This window comes from Colossoma macropomum, unplaced genomic scaffold (genome assembly GCF_904425465.1).
Source record: "Colossoma macropomum unplaced genomic scaffold, Colossoma_macropomum, whole genome shotgun sequence".
In the NCBI taxonomy this organism is placed as follows: Eukaryota; Metazoa; Chordata; class Actinopteri; order Characiformes; family Serrasalmidae; genus Colossoma; species Colossoma macropomum.
The window spans coordinates 36,529,029-36,553,218 of NW_023494790.1; the positions used below are offsets into that span (position 1 = coordinate 36,529,029).

General features: G+C 35.3%; 1 protein-coding gene across 1 annotated transcript in view; it reads right to left on the reverse strand.

Moving 5' to 3' along the window:
* Positions 1–22,767, reverse strand: part of cmn (calymmin) — a 37,196-nt gene extending 14,429 nt beyond the window's left edge. The window contains 20 exon segments of the mRNA XM_036571649.1: positions 1,440–1,490; positions 1,613–1,666; positions 2,606–3,406; positions 4,761–4,802; positions 5,523–5,576; positions 6,562–6,606; positions 6,722–6,751; positions 7,991–8,038; positions 8,147–8,185; positions 8,998–9,048; positions 9,392–9,430; positions 9,561–9,617; positions 10,862–10,909; positions 11,046–11,096; positions 13,570–13,623; positions 13,930–13,968; positions 15,607–15,678; positions 16,464–16,514; positions 17,256–17,312; positions 22,695–22,767. Of these exon segments, the coding sequence (XP_036427542.1) occupies positions 1,440–1,490; positions 1,613–1,666; positions 2,606–3,406; positions 4,761–4,802; positions 5,523–5,576; positions 6,562–6,606; positions 6,722–6,751; positions 7,991–8,038; positions 8,147–8,185; positions 8,998–9,048; positions 9,392–9,430; positions 9,561–9,617; positions 10,862–10,909; positions 11,046–11,096; positions 13,570–13,623; positions 13,930–13,968; positions 15,607–15,678; positions 16,464–16,514; positions 17,256–17,312; positions 22,695–22,767 (1,756 nt within the window).
* Positions 22,768–24,190: the final 1,423 nt, after the last annotated feature.

The following is a 24,190-nucleotide window of genomic DNA, read 5'->3' on the forward strand; positions in this document are numbered from 1 at the left end:
AACAAACAAAAACACAAACACACATTGACAAATGATTAGTGACAAGAGATCATGAGTTTCCCCAGTCTAGTCCTCGGCAGCTGGGACAGAGCAAAAATGTCCATCTGGGGGTCCTGAAGGACTAGGTTGGAAAACACTGCCTTAATAGTTATACAAACATCAACAACTATGAAAGTTAGAATTTCTTAGTTCTTAAAGGAACTCTCTGGCCAAAGTGAAAAATCTCTCTATATCTGTTGTTAACACACTTACACGCAGCCTACAGCGGTGTCTGCAATCTCTAGTGTGAGATTTTCCGGTTGCAAGTCTAGGACAACCACCTTCTGATGATGTATCTTGAAGGTGGGAGGAACTTTTGACAGTTTACAACTGCAATGAGGTGGATTTTTGGGGGCAGGCTGTTTGAGAATGGTTTGCACAAACAGCAGAAATGACTCATCAAATGATGAAATGCTAAAGTGCTAATGCTAGCTTAAGGCAAGCTAAAATGCTAATGCTAGCTTGGTTGCATTTATTAGTCCATAGATCAGTGGCTAAACTAGCAGTTAGGACTGGTTGACACCACAGGGATTCCTGATGTTTGTGTGACATATCTGTGTAATGCCTCTGGGAACTGTTCTGAAAGAACACTGATAAATGAAAATATGAAAATGTTATCGTTCTGTAGTTCAGCGGTAACGTGCTGATTCCCGCTACACGAGATTGCTGGTTAGATCCTCACTTTGCGAGTCTTTGTTAGGGGCAGTTGTGGGCTGGAAGTTAGGGAACCAGCGTTGTGACCAGAAGGTCACTGGTTTGATCCCCTGAGCCAACAGTACATGACTCAAGTGCCCTTGAGCAAGGCACCCAACCCCCAACTGCTCCCTGGGTGCTGTGGATAGGGCTGCCCACCACTCTGGGCACGTGTGCTCACTGCCCCCTAGTGTGTGTGCATTCACTAGTGTGTATGTGGGTGTTTCACTGCATGGATGGGGTGAAATTTCCCTGTTGTGGGACTAATAAGAGTAACTTAAAATATAAAATCTTGTAAAACATGATATATTAAACTGTAGTTTAGGCCAAAAAGCCCATTTAAAGTTTTATCTTTACATAGTGCACCTCCAAGCTACCATAATGATAGAACGTGTGAATGACCAAAAGAAGAGACCCATGCAAGTGCACTCAGTTCACAAATCATGCAACATTAACCGAGGCCAAAACGGTTCAAATGACCATGCCAAGTTTTTTAAAACAAACAAGACATATAGTAACATGCTTACAGAAACGCTGAAACCTAGCAACATAGAATTTAAAGATTAGAGCCCATATTTATCAAATATGTTTTGTTGATGCAGGTTCAATACTCTTATTTCAGACAAATGCGGGCTAACGTTATGAAGTTAGATGGTCTAAAACAGAGGTAAATGTCATATTTTCACAAGAAACTGAGCATAGTTTACCAGGATTGGGCAGCTTAGTCCACTGTCCGGACACTCCACCAGGTCCACAGTCTACATAACATTCATTCCAAGGTTCATTAAAATGTGCATTGCTTTCTTTTTGCTATATCTAATACATTGTGGTTGCTAGCAAATTTTTAATAACAAAATTCGGAGATTAGATTTGGATTTACCAGGCTTCACAGGCTTTGCCCCCTGCCCATTAGGCTGTCCAAGACCTGCCAATTCTAAAGGTGACAGAAAGTATAGTCAGGATATAATGATAAAATAAGATGTAAATCTGGCCAAAAACAACAGCACAGACTGCATATAACACAATTACACAACCAATAGGATCTTGAAGCTTAGTTGTCCTGGGTGGTGTGCTACCCTACACTACATGGCCAAAGGTTTGTGGACAACTGCTCATCCAACATCTCTTCTAAAATCAAAGATTTTTGTCCCCCTTTGCTGCAGTAACAGCATCTATTCTTCTACTAGATGTTGGATCACTGATGAGGATTTGGTGAGGATTTGGTGGCACCCACAAGAGCATTAGTGAGGCCAGGAACTGATGTTGGACGTTCTGGATCAGTCCAGCTTATCCCAAAGGTACCGTAGGGATCTCTATTACTCAACTGCTCCACAGCCTGATGTTGTGGGGCTGTATATCCCTCTAGCCTATGCACAGTGACTTTGCTCATGTGCAACTGCTCCATAGCATGGAGATCCAATGGAGATCATACAATCTGTATGTGCACAATTCAACACCTGTGTCAGCAATAGGTGCACCTGACTTCACTAATTAGAAATGGGAAAAAAATACTTGACTGAAGATGGGCTACATTTGTCACCTCGACCAAATTTCAGGAAAAATGGCATGTTTCAATGAAGACTTGCAAGAAATATGCAAAGTATGGCAAGTGGGGACTTCCTTCTGTAGACCTACTTTCACGGAAATTTTAGTTCCAACCTGCATCCCACATGCTGCCCTTCCTTACCTAACACTAATACATCAGCCAATTCAGGACTCCTGAGGAAGAATTAGCTGGAGCAGGTTGCAGGAAGGTAAATCTTCAGGATCAGGATTGGACTATGGAATATTCACCCTGTTTATGGTACTCTTAACATTTACCATGCTGGTTATGGAGAAGCTTTTGATAAACCACAAGACTGCATGCATTTACCAGGATTTGCTGCTTTAGGACCCTTCATTTGCGGCATGGCACCTGTTGGTTGAGGTGCCGGTGGAGGACCCTCTGTTTGTGGAGCAACTGGCACTGGTGCTACTGGCTTTGGGCCTTTGGCTTGTGGAAACTGGGGAACTGGTGCAGGAACGACAGGTTTGGAAGCTTTCGACTGAGGCATTACTGGAACAACTGGTCTCTGAGCAATAACTTGTGAAACAGCTTGTTGAGGGGTGACCAGATTTGGAGCTACTCCCTGTGGAAAAACTGATGCCGGTTGTGGTGCAACAGGCTGCGGAAGATGTGGAATGGGTTTTGGAGCTTTTCCCTGTGGAACAAATGGGAATACTGGAGCTGGCTGTGCATGCTTGGGAGCTTTTCCCTGAGGGAAAGATTCAGGTGCTACTTGAACCTGTCCTAGTGAGGCAGATGATACTGGCAGTGCTGGTTTGGGACCTTTACTCTGTGGAAGCACCTGGGCTGGCTGCGGGATTATTGGTTTAGGAGCTTTTCCTTGTGGAACATCAAAAGCAGGCTGAGGTGCCACCAGTTGTGGACCTCTGGCTTGTGGACCTAAAACTTGAGGTTGCACCTCATGTTTTGGTCCCTTCCCATTTGTTATCAGTGATGGAACTCCTATAGTAGGTTCTGGTGCTGAAGGTACTCTTCTGGTAGGCTCAGGTTCAGCTGGTGGTACGACTCCCTTGGTGTACGTTGGCACTACTGGAACTCTTGGTGCCTGAGGGCCGAGACTGGCCCCTTTAGAGGCCTTCTCATTTCCATTTGTTACAGGGCCATATCCTAGAAACCAAAGCAATATTACTGCAAACTGGCAAAGATGCTGCATGTTCTTTAGCGGATACAAAATCCTAACAAATGATACAGAGCAAAACATGCAACATGACATGCAAAAACAAAAAGAAAAGAAAAACAAAATCTGACACTGAACGTAAGCAGCATAGACAATGACACAGGCAAAAAAGTGCAACACACAGTGCAACTACTACAAAATAAATACAAAGAAAATACAGGGCAGGGGCCAGATTCACAAAAGTGCCTTAAAAGAATGGGCAAAAACAATTTTCTACTTATGCCAGATGTAGTTGATCAGCCGAGACACATTTGGAGTCAAAATTTTGCCTCTTTGTTTAGAACTGGAGCTGTAAGGCTAACATTGCTCACAAACACCAGAACTCAATAGTCACCCAAATAAAGTTTTTGTTATTTTTATAGCACACAGTAAGTCATACTGTGCTCTAAACCATGTCAACTAGTCTGTGCAAACTTAATGAAGACCTGGATGCAGCTTGAGAAGTTTTAGTGATGCATTTGCAGAAAGGATTTGGGTGACTATTGACTTTTATCGTTTGTTAACCTCCTAACTCCAGTGCTAAAGAAGCAACAATTCAAAATTTGGACTGGACTTGGCTGATCGACTACATCTGGGGTAAGTAAAATGTGAGTAAATTTAATTTCCCTTCTTTTCTATCTAACTTTTCTCTTAAGGACAATTCTAAGGACAAGTGGAATTCATGAAAATAATATGTTCTTAATTTTTTGTTTTATCTTATCAGACAGTGAGGTTCCAAAATTGTAACTTCTTATGAGATTAACAAACTACAGTTTCCTTCACCATAATGTCTAGTTCTTTTTTTGCTAAATTTTTTTGATGGTTGGGTTTAATTTAGTTTTTCTTTTCTTCTTGCTGTCCTCAGGCACTGAGATTAAAAGTGAATATCCAGTTAACAGCAAAAACATAAAAAATTCAAAATATATCTGAAGTTGCTTATGGCTGCAAAATGTAACATGATATTAATGCATTTAAAAAAAAATAAAGAAAGAAAGAAAATAAAGAAGACATTTTCAAAAGAAAGAGATGCTTCTTAGAAAATTTTTCGTGAATCCAGCCCCAGATGCAGCTTATTCACTTTGTTACAAATGATAACAGTGCATATTTGTTAAAACAGACAATAACAATCCCTGAACTCAAAGACCCAACAGTGTGCAACAAAAAATGACAATAGGTGTCTTACAGCTCTTTTGAAGGTTTAACAACAAATGTAAGCATTTTTATGTTGGACCAGTGCTGAGATACATGTAAGGAACAAAACTCAGACATGTGTGACAAAAAACATATATATGAAGCTTAAATTACCAGATTTAGCAACTTTAGGTACACCAGCAGGAACACCATAACCTGGAAACCATGAGAGTATTTTCATTTTGAAAGAAGTTGTAAAGTTTAAGAAAATAAATGATAACCTGTACATGATAAAAGATCCACAAAGACAACAAACAGGACATTTTATTTGGCTTAATAACAATTATTTCTAATAGAAATCTTACAGCGTTTACATCACATGGGCCTACATTACCTTACAACAAAAACACAGTGTCACTGCTCGTAAGAAGCATCAACAGCTATTTAGCTCCCCCTTGTGGAGAATTAACAGCCTGCTAAACATGAGCGAGTGAGTTACAAACACTAGGATGCTCTGTCTAATTGATGAAAGTCATTTTTGTTATAAAAATATTAAACTTAATTTCTCTTAAAGAAGTAAAATTCAAATTATTCTCTTAAAAAAGAGAATTCTACGTTATAACACTGAGAAATCAGAGAGGGTGAGACATGCCTTCATTTTTCCCACCACTGTATATGGCAGTGTTCATTAACCCTTGAGCTCAAACCCTAATTGACTCCACCTAATCCATCAAATAATTTAATTCAGATTCTTAACTAAGTGAATAAGTGTAGTGTGTTAGATTTGAGTTGGAGGTGAAACATAGAAGAAGGTAGATCTCCAGGATCAGGGCTGGTGATCGCTGGTATATAGCCTTAAATGCAAAAACCTGGCACTTAGACTTGACATGTAAAACATGAGGTTTAATGTAGGATGGAATGATCATGGGAGCTTACCGTTGGCCTTAGCTCCTTGTCCATTATTTGCTCCAGTTCCAGCAGCACCATATCCTGTTTAGATCATCACAGGCACATTTGCATTTATCGTTAACACTTCACTATAGGGCAGAGCTGAAAAGACTATATGATACCTGTGTGGATCACTTTATCAAACTGGTTCGAAGTCAGAGTTGGAAACACATTTCAGACTTTTAACTGATCTGGACTTTAGACTAATATATTTTTGCTTTGAGTGACCCTCTACCATTCATTACCGTTCATTTTATTACAACAAATTAATGAACATTCCATTTTGTCACTACCAAAACAATCATAATACTACTGTAGCTTTACCAAATGTTTCAGTAGTGATAATTTTAGCTCATTTTGAGCAGAACTCAAAAATGTAGACAGTACATGACCAGCAAACAGCTTTGAACAGCTGTACACACAAAAAAATCATCCTATTTTTCATTAAAACACAAAAAATTATTTAATTGCAGTAAATGTGTTTCGGTAGTGACAATTCTTAATGTTACACACTGATTTTCAGACTTTGGGACACTTTTACTTCAAAACAATTAGATCTAACTGCTCTCCATGTGGCCATGAGGGACAGGGATGCAGTTTCATTTCCTGCTCTGAAATGCAGGGGCGTGGCTAAAATAAGGCTCTGCCCACACACTAAAACTTGTTTCGGTAGTGACATGAAAATGTGTGACAGCATTTTTAAAGAATTTTTTTGAATTTAAAAATCAAACTCATGATAAATATAAATATTTCAGCTTCACTTTAAAAGAAATTAAAACAGATCTTTGAAAAAACATTAAAAAAAGAGAAAAAATGTAAGTATTATTTTCACAAGTGTAAATTCAGGATTTAGACACCTCCCAACAGTAGGTTCCCCATAAATGATGATTATGCAGAATGGTCCATATAAATATGTATGTCAGCTTTCATGAGGACACTGCCCTACAGTAAAGTGTTGGCCATTTATAAGCTGTACTGACCTATACAGACTCTGACTGTAATCCTTCAACAAAGACAGCATGTTTACCTGGTTTAGGCCCTTTAGCTCCTCCATTTTGATAAGTTCCAAGTCCTGTGAGAGTCAGCAAGTAAAGACCAAATTAGATGTCCATCAGAGCCGCCTAGTCTGCATTATAAGCATGTAGTGTTGATGCAGATGTGTAAATGTAAAATGTGTGCATATTTACCATTGGGTCTGGCTCCATAACCACCATAACCTGGCATCATAACAACAGACAGAAAGTGAAAATTTGTTTACAACGACTTTACTGTTAATGATGCACTGAAATTTTGGCTGAAAATAGTCAAAAATGGAAAGATTTCATGATTTCTATAAGGGACATCTCTTACTCCAGTACAGGTCTGATAACCCTTGATATGCAGAACGTCATGCTAGATATGCAGAATATAGCAAAACAACAGAAGCAGAAGGGAAAGTCCCTGCTAGCATGCTAACACCATCAGTAGCTACAATTTTAGAAATTATGAAAAATTTAAAAAATGACAGCAAAAGTCCAAAGTAACTAAAAAAATGATAGAGTTAATTGCCTTGGATGAACAACTTGGATGTTGGGCTTCTACAGTGTAAAAGTATTTTCACCGTTAAAGTAAAATTTAATAGTCATTACTTGTTTTTTGAAAAAAAAAATGTATATACAGCATTTTGACACTGCTGTTTTCAATTTACAGAAACAGAAACAGTGAATTCACAATAATGATAAGCTTTATTTCACAGACGTTTGCATTTATTTTAATTGCAGTTACTGTTATTGTTATGGTAAAAAACTGAAATACTACATTAATTTTACTGAATCACAATAAAAGTTAGTATTTCTAAAAAATGAATGACTAATTTTACAGATTTTTACCAAGAAAACATTCTCTTACTGTTAATGAATAAATGTGGCTGCCAGACTTTTTTTAGGGTATTTACAGAATTTATTTTTCACAGTGTAGGCACATAGTGCACCCCACGTACTCTAATTAATTATATTATTAGAGTGTTTCATGTAAACTGTTTATATTTATTATCAGAATCTCGGTTTTGGTTTCAGCCAAGAAGTTTTTGCTGCATCTCTAACACTTTACTTGAATCCTGCTTCACAACATTGAAATTATGATGGAAAAAACATGACAGTTTTTGTTTAGTGTGATGTTACCATTGTCAATAATTGTTATGACAGATGTCGTAATGTATGATGTCATGACAGCCTATGTCACATTCATTTTTGCTGTGCGTTCTAGTTAGACGTCATGACATCGGACATTATAACAATTAACCAGGCCATGACAATTAACAGTAATGGTAACATGAAACTGTTATATTACTAAAGAAAACCTGTCGTGATAACATCTGCCATGACATGTTTATAGCATGGCTCTGTCAATGTTATACAGCAAGCATTAACCGTCACTACTCCGTCCAAGAGAGCAAAGAATGGATAGAAGCCATTTACCTGCTTTGGGTCCTTTAACACCTCCTGCATTAGGATATCCACCATATCCTGATAAGACAGATATCAGCTGGTGAGTGAAGACGTATACACTGAAATGAAGACAATGTGTGCAGTGCTAAATGAATGAAGCTGAGTGTAAAGCAGGCAGTAATTTACCTGGTTTAGGTCCTTTGGCTCCTGTAGGAGCTCCATACCCTGAGAAAAGATACTGAATAATTACTAAACTGCCATCTGCCTATTGTAATAATGGATTGATGTGCAGATTCTGTTTAATTTATAAACCATACATTTGATTTTGTTTGTTTTTTGCAATTTTACTCAAATTTCCCAGCAATTTAGTCATGGCCAATTAGCTAGGCATCACATTATGCTACCAAACTGCTGGGGTTAAAGCCACTGAGGCACCACCAGGCCACTGCTATGGCAGCCCAGGTGGTTGCTAACGTGTTGTTAGGTTACTGCTATGCCTTCTTAGGTGGTTGCTAAGGTGTAACTAGGCCATTGCTATAGTATCCCAGGTGGTTGCTAAGGTGTTGCTAAGCCACTGCTATACTATTTTAGGTGGCTGCTAAGGTGTTACTAGGCCACTGCTATGCTATCCCAGGTGGTTGCTTAAGTGTTCTTAGGCCACTGCTATGACATTTTAGGTGGTTGCTAAGGTGTTACTAGGCCACTGCCATGGTATCCCAGGTGGTTGCTAAGCTGTTCCTAGGCAATTGCTATGCTATTTTAGGTGGCTGCTAAGGTGTTACTAGGCCACTGCTATGCTATCCCAGGTGGTTGCTTAAGTGTTCTTTGGCCACTGCTATGACATTTGAGGTGGTTGCTAAGGTGTTACTAGGCCACTGCTATGGTATTCCAGGTGGTTGTTAAGTTGTTGCCAGGCCATTGTTTTTTTTTTTTAATTTCATAAGAAACATTAACATACATTCTATACAGACAAGAACATATACAACAGACTAGTGCATCATTTCACATTTCTAATATACAACTGAAAATAAAATTACCGTAGGGTTTGGCTCCTTGCCCATTCTGAGCTGCAGATCCAGTTCCAAAGCCTGGAATATATAAGTACCATTTTTAATGCTAAGATACAGTCAGATCCATAAGTATATGGACAAGGACACATTTTTTTGTAATTTTGCCTCTCTGCACCACCACAATGGGTTAGAAATTAAGCAGTCAAGATGTGATTGAAGTGTAGATTTTTGGGTTTAATTCAGGGGGTTTAACAAAAATATTGCATTGACTGTTTGGGAATTATGGCCATTTTTCATACAGAGCCTCCATATATATATATATATATGTACTCACTATAGCTATGAACCTGACTATATAAGAATGCTGTTCTTTTTAAAGCACAAATAAAAAACTACTGTGAAACTGAAAGTGAGGCATTACCTGGTTTGGCAGCTTTTGCTCCATTTGAGATTCCTCCACCTGTATAGTAAAAACAAGATTTCACAGCAACTCCATAAAAAAGGCTTCGCTAACTGAAATATAAAAAATAGTGTCTTCGTTTAACCTCAGCATAAGAAGCCAGATGGAAACCAAATGTAATCAGTCTTACCTAAACTAGCTCCAGCTTGTGGATAGGCAGCCTGACCACCCTGACCTTTTCCATAACCTGGAGACACAAATATTAAAAATACATGTATATTTACATTCAGCAAGCTACAATCTAATCTACTGTTCACTCAAACCTGAATGTCAAATTCTGTTTATATACACTGACACTCAAACGTTTTGGAATGACTGTTTTTTTATATTATAAACCCAGTGTTGTTGCAGATAAACGTATAATTGAGAAATTTTAGATGCACCCTGAATGACAAATGGAGTACATGATCCTAAAATAAGTGAGAAACCTGTGGAATTCAATAATTAAGTTATAATAAAAGTAATATCCAGATTAAAGTTAAAATACAGTTAATATCCAGAATACATTTATAGTAAAAATATTATCAAGTATGAATTTATAGTAAAATTAACATCCAGAATGAAGTTATTAACAAATGATTAGCCATCATTTATTATACGAAAATTAATATCTAGAATGGAGGTATAGTAAAATTAATACTTAGATTAAATCTGTAACGATAATAATATCCAGAAAGAATTTATAATAAGATTAACATCCAGAATGAAGTTATTAAATAGTTATTACTTAAAATAAATCTATAATAAAATGAATATCTAGATTAAATCTGTAACAATAATAATATCCAGAAAGAATTTATAATAAGATTAACATCCAGAATGAAGTTATAAACAAATTATTAACCATCATGAATTTATAATATAATGTATATCTAGAATGGAGATGTAATTTAATAAATATCCAGAATAAATGTGTGATAAAAATAATATCCAGAAAGAATTTATAATAGAATTTACACCCAGAAAGAAGCTATTAAAACGTTATTACTCAAAATGAAGTTGTAACAAAATTACAATCCAGAATACATTGATAATAAAATAATAAAATACTAATATATTTAATATCTAGAATGCATATATAATAAAATTAATAAGTACATTGATGTTTGAATGAAATCTGTATCCAGAAGGATTTTATAATAAAGCCAATATCTAGAATTAAGTTACAATAAAATTTAATTCCATAGTAAAGTCATAATAAAAATTCATGTCCAGATAAGCTGACATGTTATTAATACTAAATAGCTAATTACAGTAATATTGTTTATCATTTGATAATGACTTCTTGGCATGTTCAAAAAAATTAATAAAACCTAAAGTCAAAAAATATCTTGTACTATATAATTTCAATATACATTGTATATCTTATCACTGAATAACATAACAACAATTATAAAGATGATATATATGAATATATTTTCATAAACTCACCTTTGAAGGAATGAGCTTTGTAGCCATATCCGTTGTTATTACCATAGCCTACAGTTAAAAGAGCAATTTTACATGTGTTATATGATGCAGGAACATGAGGTACAGTGAAGTACAGTGAGATACAGTGAGGTACAGTTACACCTTAGAGTCTGTTACTGTTTATTGTATAAAGGGACTGACTGACCTCCTCTCTGTTTGGCAGCCAGCTGAGGACCCATGCCTACCCCAATTCCACCTAGAACAGGGTTTCAGAAACTAGTGAAGTTATGATCGAAGGTCACAATCAAAATCAGCAGTTATAAGTTTACTTTGTAAGTTATTGTGTTCTTTAATATTATTTTTGATAACACAGTACTGACTGAGTTGCTATGTCGTTGTGTGTTAAGGCCCAGTCACATTAGCGCTTGCCAGCGAAGTTTCACAAGCAAAATTACATTCATTTCAATTTTGTGTCACAGACTTCAGGGTAACAAGCAAATTCTGGTGAACTCTGACATTTATGTCCTCGACCAATACCAGTACTGGCATGAGGAAGTGACCCTTAATAGCACTGAACCTCCAAAATGGAGGAGATGCTAATTTTAGCAGTGTTTAGTACAAACCTTTTAAACACTTCTTCCCCACTGATTCAAAATAAACACATAAAAGAGAGACAGTCTGATACGCAGTCAGTCGGGAGACTATTACTTAGTATTATCTTCACTTTTGTGATTGTACTGTTTACAGTAGACAAGTTTGCTAGTTTGCTAACTGTGGTGTTAGCTGCATAGCTAACCTCAGCTGCACACAGTCGCTGCACTGCTGCTAACCACAGCAGTTATCTACAATGTTTTGCTACAGACCAGCAATGGTGGACAGTAACAGAGTAAATGTAATTCATTACTATACTTAAGTAGTTTTTTGTGTATCTGTACTTTACTGAAGTATTTCTATTTTGGTGACTCTTTACTTTCACTCCACTATATTTCAAAGTCAAATATCTCACTTTTTACTCCACCACATTATGAGAAATCTGTCGTTCCTTTTGGTTTATGTGTGCATAAAAACGTAACATGTCAAAACGAAAGAAGCGCAAAGCAAGAACACCAATCAGGGCAAAGCGGTCACTTTGTTTTGAGCTTGTTTTGACCTGTTGGTCATACCGACCCAGTGCAGCACACGGTTTAACGTCAGTGCAGCAGTATAAAATTCTGGGAGAGTCTATTCAACATAAATGATGAACTAACCTAACTTTGTGTAAACAGACCACAATATAGAAATATGTACACATATGCAGTTGTGACTGACGTGTCTTTTTCTGAATTTATACAAACAATATTTCATTTTATAGTAAATTAGTTTTGGCTAGTTTATGTTTATGAACAGAGACCTACAGATGCAGTTTAGTAAAGGAAACTCATTTGTGAATCTGAGTTTAAAGTTTTTATTAAACTTAAACTTGTAACTAAGTTACAAATAAATCTTAAACTGAAACTTTGCTTGTTTGCTAAAAGTGATTTCAGAGCCACTCAGTTCTACCTGATGGAAACTGTTTGCCTTCAGTGTTTTGTGCTTATGATAATTTTAATAGACATCAGCGTCACTAATTAATGTCATTCTATTAAAAGACTGGTTTACCAAGAGAGACACTGGAGTATTTTCACCTAAAATGAGTTAATGAAGCAGAGTCTTGTTATAAAAATGATAATAGGACATCAGAGCCGTAATTACTCTTTTAGTACTTTTACTTTTGATACTTAAGTACATTTGAAGGCAAATACTTTAGTACTTTTACTCAAGTGGAGGTCTAAAGGGAGGAACTTCTACTTTTACTGGAGTAATATTTTACCTTGGGTATCTCTGCTTTAACTCAAGTACAGGGTTTGTGTACTTCGTCCATCACTGCAGACCAGTGTGTAGTATGCCATGGTGAGTATATCTGAGGTAATTATGTTCACTTGTGCGTTTTCACTGCGTGTGGTAAGCGAGTTGGCTAGCTTGCTAACTGCTCTGCGTCTGCACACAAGTCACCCCACTGCTGTCAACCACACTGGTTACTTTAGTGATGGGAAGTCGATCTTGGCTAACGACTCAGTCACCTCTACATTATTTTAAAAATAACGTCATGATCAGCTCAAATAAAATGCTTTATTTACCAGTATTACAGGTGTTATTTGTTTAATTGAGAGTGTGTCAGAGCACTTACGTTACCCTGCTAGCCTAATCTGGTCCTGCTGAAAAAAAACCAGCACAGCCCAGCATGAATTCCATGAATAATCTGGTGTTGATTTAGTTGGTCACCCAGTATGGTCATGTTGGTTGACAAGAATACCAGCATCCAAAACACAACAGGTTTCAGCTTCCATCCAAGACAAATCCAGTGAAAGTGACATAGTGGAAAGTGAAAGTGGGTGAACTACATTTAGGATGCTTTCGTTTTAGCTACATCCATTCTTTACGTCATGCCATTTTTGGTTCTCTAGGGAACGTTTCAACAGTTGGCTAGAACTACCCTAACATAATATGAAGGTTTTAGGAAGAACCATTATATTGGTGAAGAACCTTGACATTATGTGAAGGTTCCTTATAGATTTAAAAGGTTCTTCACACTCACACATGTCATTTACAAACACTCATAGCTGATGGACAGGTCCATTTTAGATTCATATAAATGATTAATGTTCAGAAGAAGAGGTCAGAGACTATTCCCAGTAAATTACCCAGCATACCGTATGAAGGCCGTTGTCCATATCCAGGCTTACTTGGTTTGGACCCGTAGCCCCCTGTAATATGAAGGTTAGAATAAGAATGATCCAGTTCACATACACAGTGCTACCTAGTGATCAGTGATTCCAATCAGAATATCTATTCGTCTGAATGGAGTTCAACTGAAATGTTAGGTCATGTTTCCTCACAAATGAACATTTTTAATAATTCGCTCAATAATTGCTGAAAATCTGAATTTACCGTTGGGTTTGGCAGCCTGTCCACCGAGCGCTGCGCCATAACCTGTTAACATCAGTTACCAAAGTTAGACTGATGACATTACAGGTGGAAAATTTCTAGATTAAATAATTTTCCTCATTTACCTCCATTTCCTTTGACTGCAGCTGGAGGTGCACGGCCACCTGGGAATGAAATTGCAGTTGCTTATTCTATAAGAATAATGTTGTAATGAATACAACACACTCACACAAACACACAGTGTATATATACAGTATATCACTGCTGTCGGAACAAAACCTTGTATCTCCATTTTTGTCATTTTTGTATCTCCATTTTTCAGTTTTTGACATAATTTGAAATTACCTGTTGCCCTTTACATTGTGTGTAAATTTCATGATGAATGGACCAAAAAAAACGACCCAAAATGACTTGGAAAAAATTCTGGTTCCATTGACTTACATTAAAAGCAAAGCATGTTTTTTCCTTCTCCTGTAAAGTTACCATTTTGGAGATACAAGGTTTTGTTCCGACAACAGCTATATATATATATTGCTGAATGATCCATATATTTGGTCCATTGATCATGATATATATGTAGTGCCTAAAATGGCAACAAATAAAATATGATAAAACACATTTTTTTCAGAAAATAATTGGTTATTATAATTAATAATCAACGTAAACAAGTATTCCACCAGGAAATATAGTTTCTTTATAGTATCGCTGCCTATTGAATGAGGAGAGCACTCGGTCAATCGCTGTACACTGCTTTAATTTCATGAATTTTTTAACTTGTTGTCGTATAATAATGAACATATGATAACGCAGCACTGTTTAATGCAAAAACTTTCCCTTTATAAGCACTTTTTAGTCACCAGATTACCCTGCTCCCTACACGGTGCACTACGTAGGAGTTTAAATACTGGATCCTGCAGCCCAACAGAGCAAAATACAGCTAAGAAACAGTCATTTGGGGCTCAGACACATCCACACTTGATAAATGATGCACTGTTTGTCTGTAGAGGCTAGAATTTGTAAACTTTCATAGCTAGAAAACTATTTACGGAGTACGGAGCCATTTGGGATTCAGCCTGGGTTTGATGCGACTTCTGACTGAAACACAAACGTTGGAAGTGTGTAAGACATTATACTGCAGTTTTACAGTTAACCATTCAGTAAGTACTTTAATGCAAGCCTGTGATATTAATGAAGGAGCTGTTTAGGTTGTTGGCTCTTTTATTTTCTTCGTATTCTAACTTCATCAATTTACTCGGTGATCCATACGAGCAGCATGAGAGTCAAAGATTATTCTATTAACAGCACAAGGGTTTTTCGTGCTGTGGTGCAGTGATACAGAGTTCAGTCGCTGTGAGGTGGTCATAAGTGTGCATTTATTTTGGATTTAAAAACGGCTTCGAAAGCGGCTCAGCCAATCAGATTTTAGGACTGGAACTATCCGTTTTATAAAATTATTTTAAATAATTTACACAGATTTTTGCACAAGCTCCTGTTGCCTTTCACAGACAGTATAAATTACATCACATACTATTATTATCATTATTATTATTATCATTATTATTACTCTTATTATTAGTGGTAGTCATATTATATCAGCACAACGTTTGAAAAGAGTTTGATGGGTGCAGGTCCATAACCTGCGGATTAATAGTAGAATATCAATGACGTGCAAGATAGTTTACTAAGTTAATTAACTTCTTCATATGAAATTCAGATTAACCTACCTGGTTATATCTATTTGTAAACTGTTTAAGTTCATATTTTCCCTATATCTATATATCTGTTGATGGTAATATACTCACCATTTGGCTTGGCCCCATTTCCTAGAGCAGTAGAAGCAGCACCGTAGCCTTTCAGAAGCATTTTGTCAGCACCTGATAAATATATTTTACAATAAAATATAGTTATTTTTTTACAGTCCAAAATTTTGGGTGCCTCTGGTCAAATTATGTTTTGTTGAAAATAAGTGAACTCATCCTCTACAGAGACACACTTCTGCATATTTTGACACACAATCACTGTTTATTTGCTAAATTTAACATAATTTAATACAAAATGTGGTCTGTGCAAAAGTTTTACGTTTTATTATTATTTTATAATATTATAATTACACACATTTTATTAATTTATGTTTATTTTTTCCCCCAATACGGTGCACTAAATACTGCAGAACAATGTCATATGTTAGTGTGTCTCTGTAGATGTGTTCACTTATTTTCACTTAGAAAATCAACACAACATGTCATTTCAAACTTTTGCATACAATGTATATTCAGATATTTGCAGAAAGAAAAACAGAAATTAATTTTATATTTGAAAGATATAAATTTGACAAACATTATGATATAAACAGGATACACAAGAGACATGGTAAGTATTTTCTTTATATTATTCACACACTTTAACAAAAAGAATTCTGTATATTACCTATAAAAAAATATTTTTGTAATTTATTTTGTTTCAGTTTATATTATATATCATTTTACACATGCAAATAAATTCAAGCAGGAAATACAAAAATGTAAATCTTACTTTTGGGTTTGCCACCATTTCCAGCGGGGTTGTGCGGCACCTTGACCTTAAACAAATTCAAAAGAATTGGATTTAGATTCTTGAGAATCATCATTATTGACTTTTGAATGGCTGCAATAATACTCACCATTGGGCCCAGCTTTGTTCCCATTGGATGGGGGAGGTTGAGCACCATAACCTGGTTTAAAAAAATAAATAAATAAAAGAGAAAATTTATATATATATATATATATATATATATATATATATATATATACATATATCTCCTGCATGCTTACGAACTTAATTTTAATAATGTATAAATAGTAAACTTTTCCAACATTAGAAAGTCCAAAACATTTTCCTAAAACAGGCCTTCCAAACATAAAAAATACATATATTGCTTCAGAGCAGTAATCAAATAATTGAATATGTATCCAATAAATAAGTAGTATTTCACAAATCTTTGTTGCATGCTGTTGGATTTTTAAATATTAAGAAACTTTTTAAATGAAAAATTAATAAAACATTTTTTAAATATTTTTTGCCAATAGCTGAAATGCAAAACAGACCTAATATTGTATACAGTCATATGGAAATGTTTTATCACCCCTGTTCAAATTTGTTGAACAACCCCCAAAAACCAGTTTTGTTGATTTTCTAAGTGAAAATAATTTAACACATCCTCTAGAAATTTAAACATTTTTCAGCTAAATTTAGTACACAGTTTCTATTTATTTAGTGAGTTTAATATAATGGAAAAAATAATAGAATTTTAAATGTGCTGTATGTTTTTTCCAATACATTACATTCAGCAAATAAACTTTAAGCTTGCAGAGGATGTGTTCACTTATTTTACCTTAGAAAATCAATAAAACTTGTTTTGCAAATGACTGTGTGTTCAAGACTGATGAAGAAGCTAAGTTTTGCTCATCCTCACCTTGTCCTTTGAATTTGGGTGAGTACCCATTGGCAGCCTGAGGACCGAGACCATAACCTGAACCAAAGGGACGAAATACACAGTCATAAGCACATAAAAACAGCGTTCCTTCATAGATATCTATTCATTTTAAACCACTGTTTTATGTTTCCAGGTGAGAACGATGTTACCTTTGGATGGCATTAACATTCGACCCACTCCACCGTTGGCCGGCTGATACCCTGAAAAGAAAGACACCAAAAACCAAGACAGTTTTAGTCTACAGTGAAGATTGAAGCCAAAAGTTATAACACACTACTGAGTCATTGTTGTCATTGTATAAACATATATATATTTGTTTACATTTTTAATTATCATTTTAATTTACATTTAAATATTATAAAATCAAATTGTGTTTTTCAATGTTTTACTCAATATTTCAAGTTTTTTGGGAAGTTATTGATAAACAATATGTTGTAATTTTCTATTTACAGTTTTTTTGCCAAGTTATATAACTTGATTTGATCACCACTTTTGAAATGCAAAGCTATCTAGATATTCATTTTAATTATTTATTTAATTATTATAACTTTATTCTGGCTAATATTTTTTATTAGGACATCAATCTGGGTATAAATATTTTTAAATTATTTTTTATTTTAATTTAAAAATGATAAACTCAATTGTGTTTTTCAATTTTTTTTATATTTCAAGTTTTTGGGAATAAAGTTATTGACAAAACAATATTATACTATTTATGAACTTTTTTATCAAGTTACATAACTTGATCACTACTTTTGAAATGCAAAGCTTTCTGGATATTAATATTAATACAGATTAATTCCAGATAAAAGTTTTACTAAAACTTAATACATATCTGGATATTAATCTTATTATAACTAGTTCTGGACATTAATTTTCTTAGAACTTCACTCTAAATATTACTGAGATTAAAATTTTATCCTGGATATTATTTTTGTTAGAACTTAATTCTGGATATTAAATTGATCATAACTTTATTCTAGATATTAATTTTAATATCACTTCATTATTAATACTAATTTGATTATAAGCTCACTGCAGATATTAATTTTAAATGAAACTTTAACTGAATATTACATTACTGTAAATTAACATTTCATCAAATGAATTTTAACATTATATCTAAAATGAAAGAAAATTTAATAATATCCATAATTGAGGTATGATAAATTATCTAGGCTGAATTTACAGCTTCTGTAAATTATTTGAAATTTACTTACACAGAACTAGAATATTAATCATTATATATTATACATTTATCTGTAAACTCTGGTTTTATATTGTTGAAATCAGTGATTATTAACTTTTAAATACTGGGGTGTACAGGCGTGTGCAAAAGTTTGGGTGCCTCTAGTTAAATGACAATATGTTGATTTTCCTAAGTGACACATCCTCTATAGATAACACACCTGCAAAATTTGCTTAATTTAATATATTAGTGAAAAAAATAAAACATATAATGTGACCTGTGCAAAGGTTTATTTTATTTTTTTATATTTATTTATATTTTATTATATATTTTTAATACATTATTTTACATTTTATATCTTATATTACATATATATATATTTGTAGAACTGTTAAACTGTTATAATTTGTTAAACTGTTAAATCTGTTAAAATAAATGAAAATTGTGCTGTAAAATTAGAGAAAAAATACATATGTTCTCTGTAGACAGTGTAAAATTCATTTTCAGTTGGAAAATCAACAAAACATCATTACATTTTTCTGCATACGACTGCACATCACTAGATATTAAACAAAAAAAATTCATGGTTGTATTTTAAGACTAGCTGAGTTAGACTAAAACCAGGATAACTACTTTAGCCAAGGTATAAGACTAAAACAGTTGGCCACTGTCCACAACAAGCACTTTTTAGGCTGCTGGCTTTACATTGGCTGTCCAGGACTGGTCTGTTTAATGAAAGCTTCCATGTGCCATTTAATTGGTTTATAATAAAGAGCCGAAACTGCTGAGCTGCAGCGGCTGCTGCCCAAACGCCTGACGTGCTCAGAAAAAAGAAAAGAGCAGATTCATTGAGACAGTGGAGCGAAGGCCCATCAATGGAGCGACTGTGTACACGCAATAAAATCCCGTTTTCACAGCTGAATGTCAAATTTAGATGAGCACTGCCACCTAAGACTGCCTCTCTTTGATTTGGCATTGGGAGGCCTTCAGCAAAGAAAGACATGGAAGCAGCTCTTGTTTCACAAACTGCCATGAAAGTTTTATAGTCGAGGCGACGTCCTGAGCCGGCAGACAGAAGGCGTTTCAGAGAGATAAACCTTTCTGTCCAGTCCAGCATGAACACTGACCAATGAGTGGTTTCCAATTATTTCTAATACTGGACCTATTTGTCCAGCAAATGTCTTCAGAACTTCAATGTCTCTTCAATGACACCTCATTGGGTCAAATTCCAGACAAGAGCTCCAGTCAAATTCCTAGATTCTGAGTTAAGGGGCAAGTCCACCAATTTTTTTCAAAAGTGATCAGTGATTAGTCATTTCTTTATAGTGGTGGTGATAGGAACCAGGGGTCGCCATGACTACAACACAAATATAGACATTTTATTTACTATCCAAAACCACCAGTGAACCTACACGAGTCTTCTGGGTTTTTATATGTAATGTTAATGATGGTAAAATAGTCATAAATCTGAAAAAGATAAGTTAATTTAGGGACTTTTTGCATGTACTTTAGAAGATATGTTTTAGGCCTAAAACTATCATAAAACAACATGTCAGATATGACAGAGTATCCATGACCATTTCATGTAGTAACTTTCTGTGAGGGAGCTTTTAGAGGTGGACGTCTGGTTCCTATCACCACCACTGTGAACAATTCTGACTCAGTAAGCTTCTCTAGAACAGAGCGTTTCACACCAAACCACTCTGAATGATTCTGTTTACATCTTAACCATTAAATTATGCAGAAATTTGAAAAATGGGTGGAGTTCTCTTTTAAACAAAAGCATGAGTGATGGTTTTTCAGTGGTGAACCACCAGCTTAGTCCAAAACTGGCTTAATCCATGGCCAGAAAGATGGTCCTATAAGGAGAACCCAGGCCTACGCTTAATCTACATTGGTCCATGTCCAGCAAACCTCTGTATGGGGTCCAGATGAAGTTGGCAAATAGGAGGACTAGAGAGAATCCTTTACTTTGAAATGTAAAGGGAAACAGATTTTCCCAAATTTCTGCATAAATACATAAACAGAGTCGTTCAGAGTGGTTTGGTGTGAAATGCTCTGTTTTAGAGTCAGAATTGTTCACAGTGGTGGTGATAGGAACCAGACGTCCACCTCTAAAAGCTCCCTTATAGAAAGTTATTACATGAAAAGGTTATGAATGCATTGCCTGATGACTGAGACAGTTTTACCATAGTTTTAAGAAGATTTTGGCCTAAACCACGCCCAAAAAAATAAAAAGACTTTTTTTTTTTTTTTACATTATTTTACCATCATCAACAGTCCATATAAAACATATAAGACTTGTGTAGGGGGGCTATATGTGCATTGTAAACATTACGACCCCTGGTTCCTATCACCACCACTGTAAAGACATCTGAGCCGGTCAGTTTCTCCACAGTGAAGTATTTCACACTGAACCACTCTGAATGATATTGTTTACATCTCAGCCACTGAACCACATTTCCCTTTAACTACATAGACTGAGTAATGAGTTAAACCGCTCACAGCGTAAAGCCCTTGAGACGACTGTCAGTCATGTAGCGACATAACCAAAGAGAGACGGTGCAACAGTTAGATTGCCAACACATTTGAAGGAGAATTCCACCAATTTTCAAAATTTCTGAATAATTCAGGCTGTAAACACAGTCATTCAGATTGATTTGGTGTGAAATACTATACTGTCGAGAAACTGACTGGCTCGGACGTCTTTACAGTGGTGGTGATAGGAACCAAGGGTCGCCATCACTACAACACAAATATAGACATTTTATCTACTATCCTAAATCACCAGTGAACCTACACATGACTTCTGAGTTTTAATATGTAATGTTAATAATGGTAAAAAAATGGCAACTCAGAAAAAATATGTTTTTATTGGGGATTATTTTGCCTTGCAATGCCCTGAATGTACCCCTCCGCCATGAATGGATTTAAAGAAATTGATTAAAACAGATTTTAAGCCAAAAATTTATTAAAAAGTTATCATAAAACAATGTGTCAGACTTTAATCAGCGCATATCTAACAATTTCATGTAAAAACGTTCTGTGAAGGAGCTTTTAGAGGTGGACGTCTGGTTCCTATGACCATCACAGTGAACAATTCTGACTCTGTAAGTTTCTCTACAACAGAGCGTTTCACACCAAACCACTCTGAATGACTCTGTTTACATGTTAACCATTTAATTACGCAGAATTTTTGAAAAATCAGTGGAGTTCCCCTTTAATGCCATGTACACAATGTACAACTGATAATATTATAAGTCATTACAGTCCTTAAAGTCTAGAAGAACCAGACGGTAATCAAGCAGGGCAGACAAACATCTGGCATGTTTCAAAGAGAACGACTTCAGCTGCTACAGAACGAGTACAAAATGAGACAAAACATGTCTGATTAAGGATGTCTTCAAAAGCCGGCTGATGGACTAGAACAAACTTTTCCACTATTGTGGTTCTTTTTTTAAAGGGAAATTCTATCTGTTTTCCAAATATCTGCATAATTATATCGTTACGAGTGGTTTGGTGTGAAACGCTTCGTTCTAGAGAAACATATTAATTCAGAATTGTTCACAGTGGTGGTGATAGGAACCAGACGCCTCTAAAAAACTGCCTTTCTGAAAGTTATTACATGAAATGGTTATGAATGCACTGCCCGATGCCTTGTTTCATGATAGTTTTGAGAAAGTTTGTACTAAAACTAAGATTTTAAAACCCATTTCTGGTGGAGGGGTGCATGTAAGGCAAAAAAAGGAAACTTACTTTTCCACATTTACAACTCCCATCATCAACATTTCATATATTACAACTCAGAAGACACATGTAGGTTCGCTGGTGGTTTTGGATTGTAAATTAAATGGCTATTTGTGCTGTAGACATGGCAACGTCTGGCTCCTATCACCACCACTGTAAAGTAATCGTGAAGTTGGTCTTCTCTATAATGAACTATGTCATATGAAAACACTCTGAATGACTTGTTTACATCTCAACGATTGATTTATGCAGAAAATTTTAAAAATCAGTGGAATTCTCCTTTAACATACAGTACAGTGCTCCCATTCACTCCCAGCATGCTGAGGAATCAACTGAGTGAATCATGATAGAATTTCCCCACGATTCAATTGGATTCAATTTGTTTTGTAGAATTCAGTGAGTGAATACTTTACATAATTTAACTGTACTCTCTCTCTCTGTCTCTCTCTCTCTCTCTCTCTCTCTCTCTGTGTGGGACCTACCTGTGCCTCCCTGGAGCGTCAGCCTGGCCAACCAGAGCACCAGCGCTGTCCTGAGAAGTGTCCGTCCCTGCATGGTGGACACCAAAGGTCAGAAAAGCAGAGATGAAGATCCAGCTGCTCTGAGAGTGGATGCACTCTACCTTCTCTTCTCCTTTATAAAGCCGCGCTGCCCACAAGCACCTCCTCTTCTCTGAGCCTCTACACACGGACACAACTGCTCAACTCAGATCACTGAATTCAGTCATATGACAACAATTCATTATTGATAAATGTGTAACATAATTTTAGTTCTTTACAGTTCTCAAATAATCAGAAATGACTAAGATATAAAGAATATTATTAGTAATAATAATAATTATTATTAATATTATTTATTATTATTCATGTTATTTTAGAATAAGGAACAGAGCTGTAGATCATTCTATAATGATTAACAAAGATTTGTATCTATCTATCTATCTATCTATCTATCTATCTATCTATCTATCAATCTATCTATGTAATAAAGTTAATATCCAAACTGAAGTTCTCATAAGAATAATATCTAAAATAAAGTTTTAATTGAATTAATATATAGAATACATTTATAATAATTGTAGATAAATGTGTACTGTGATTGTAGTTCTCTATAGTTCTCAAATAATTAAGAATTACTAAGATATAAAAAACCTATCAATTATTATTATTATTATTATTATTATTATTATTATCATTATTCTTATTTGAGAATAAGAAATCAAATAAATTAATACCTAAAATCAAATTAAAATAATTATATCTTGAATAAACTTATAATAAAGTAAATATCCAAAATGAAATCATTATTGAGATTGAAGTTCTCATTAAACAAATATGACAAAATTAATATCGCAAATGAATTTGTGATACAGTTAATACTCAGAATTTGTAAGTCCGCTCACTGAAGAAGTTCTAATAAAAGGAATATTCAGAATTAAGTTTTAATACAATTCATTTCCAGAATGAAATTACAATAAAATGAATATCAACAATAGATTTCAACTAACATTGATTTCCAGAATGAAGTTCCAATAAAATTAATATCCAGATTTAATCTGGAGGTCAGTTGATAAACACATTATGTAAGTATGTACATAAAGTAAAAGCTATTCACATTAAAACTCCTAATTTTGAAGTGTAGTTTGGATGTGAACAGCACACACACACAGAGTAAGTGGGCCATTAAAGTGCATTAGCACACACACAACAAAGACAGCGGTCAGCAGGAGAGTGGACACTGGACCTTTTTGAGTCCTGTCCTCATCATTACTGAATGTATTTGGGGTTACTTGTATGGTGAGGTGGTGCACCTGCTTCTGCCCCTGAGAGGAAGACAAGCTGGCTGAAAAGCTCCAGTGAACTCAGAAGCTCTATCTGTGTTCCACCACTGGACTGTGGTGATGAGTGACGGTCAGCAGCTTCAACAGAATATCCTCTGTACGCTGCATTACTGTTTGTGGAATGCTCTGGCCAGACGT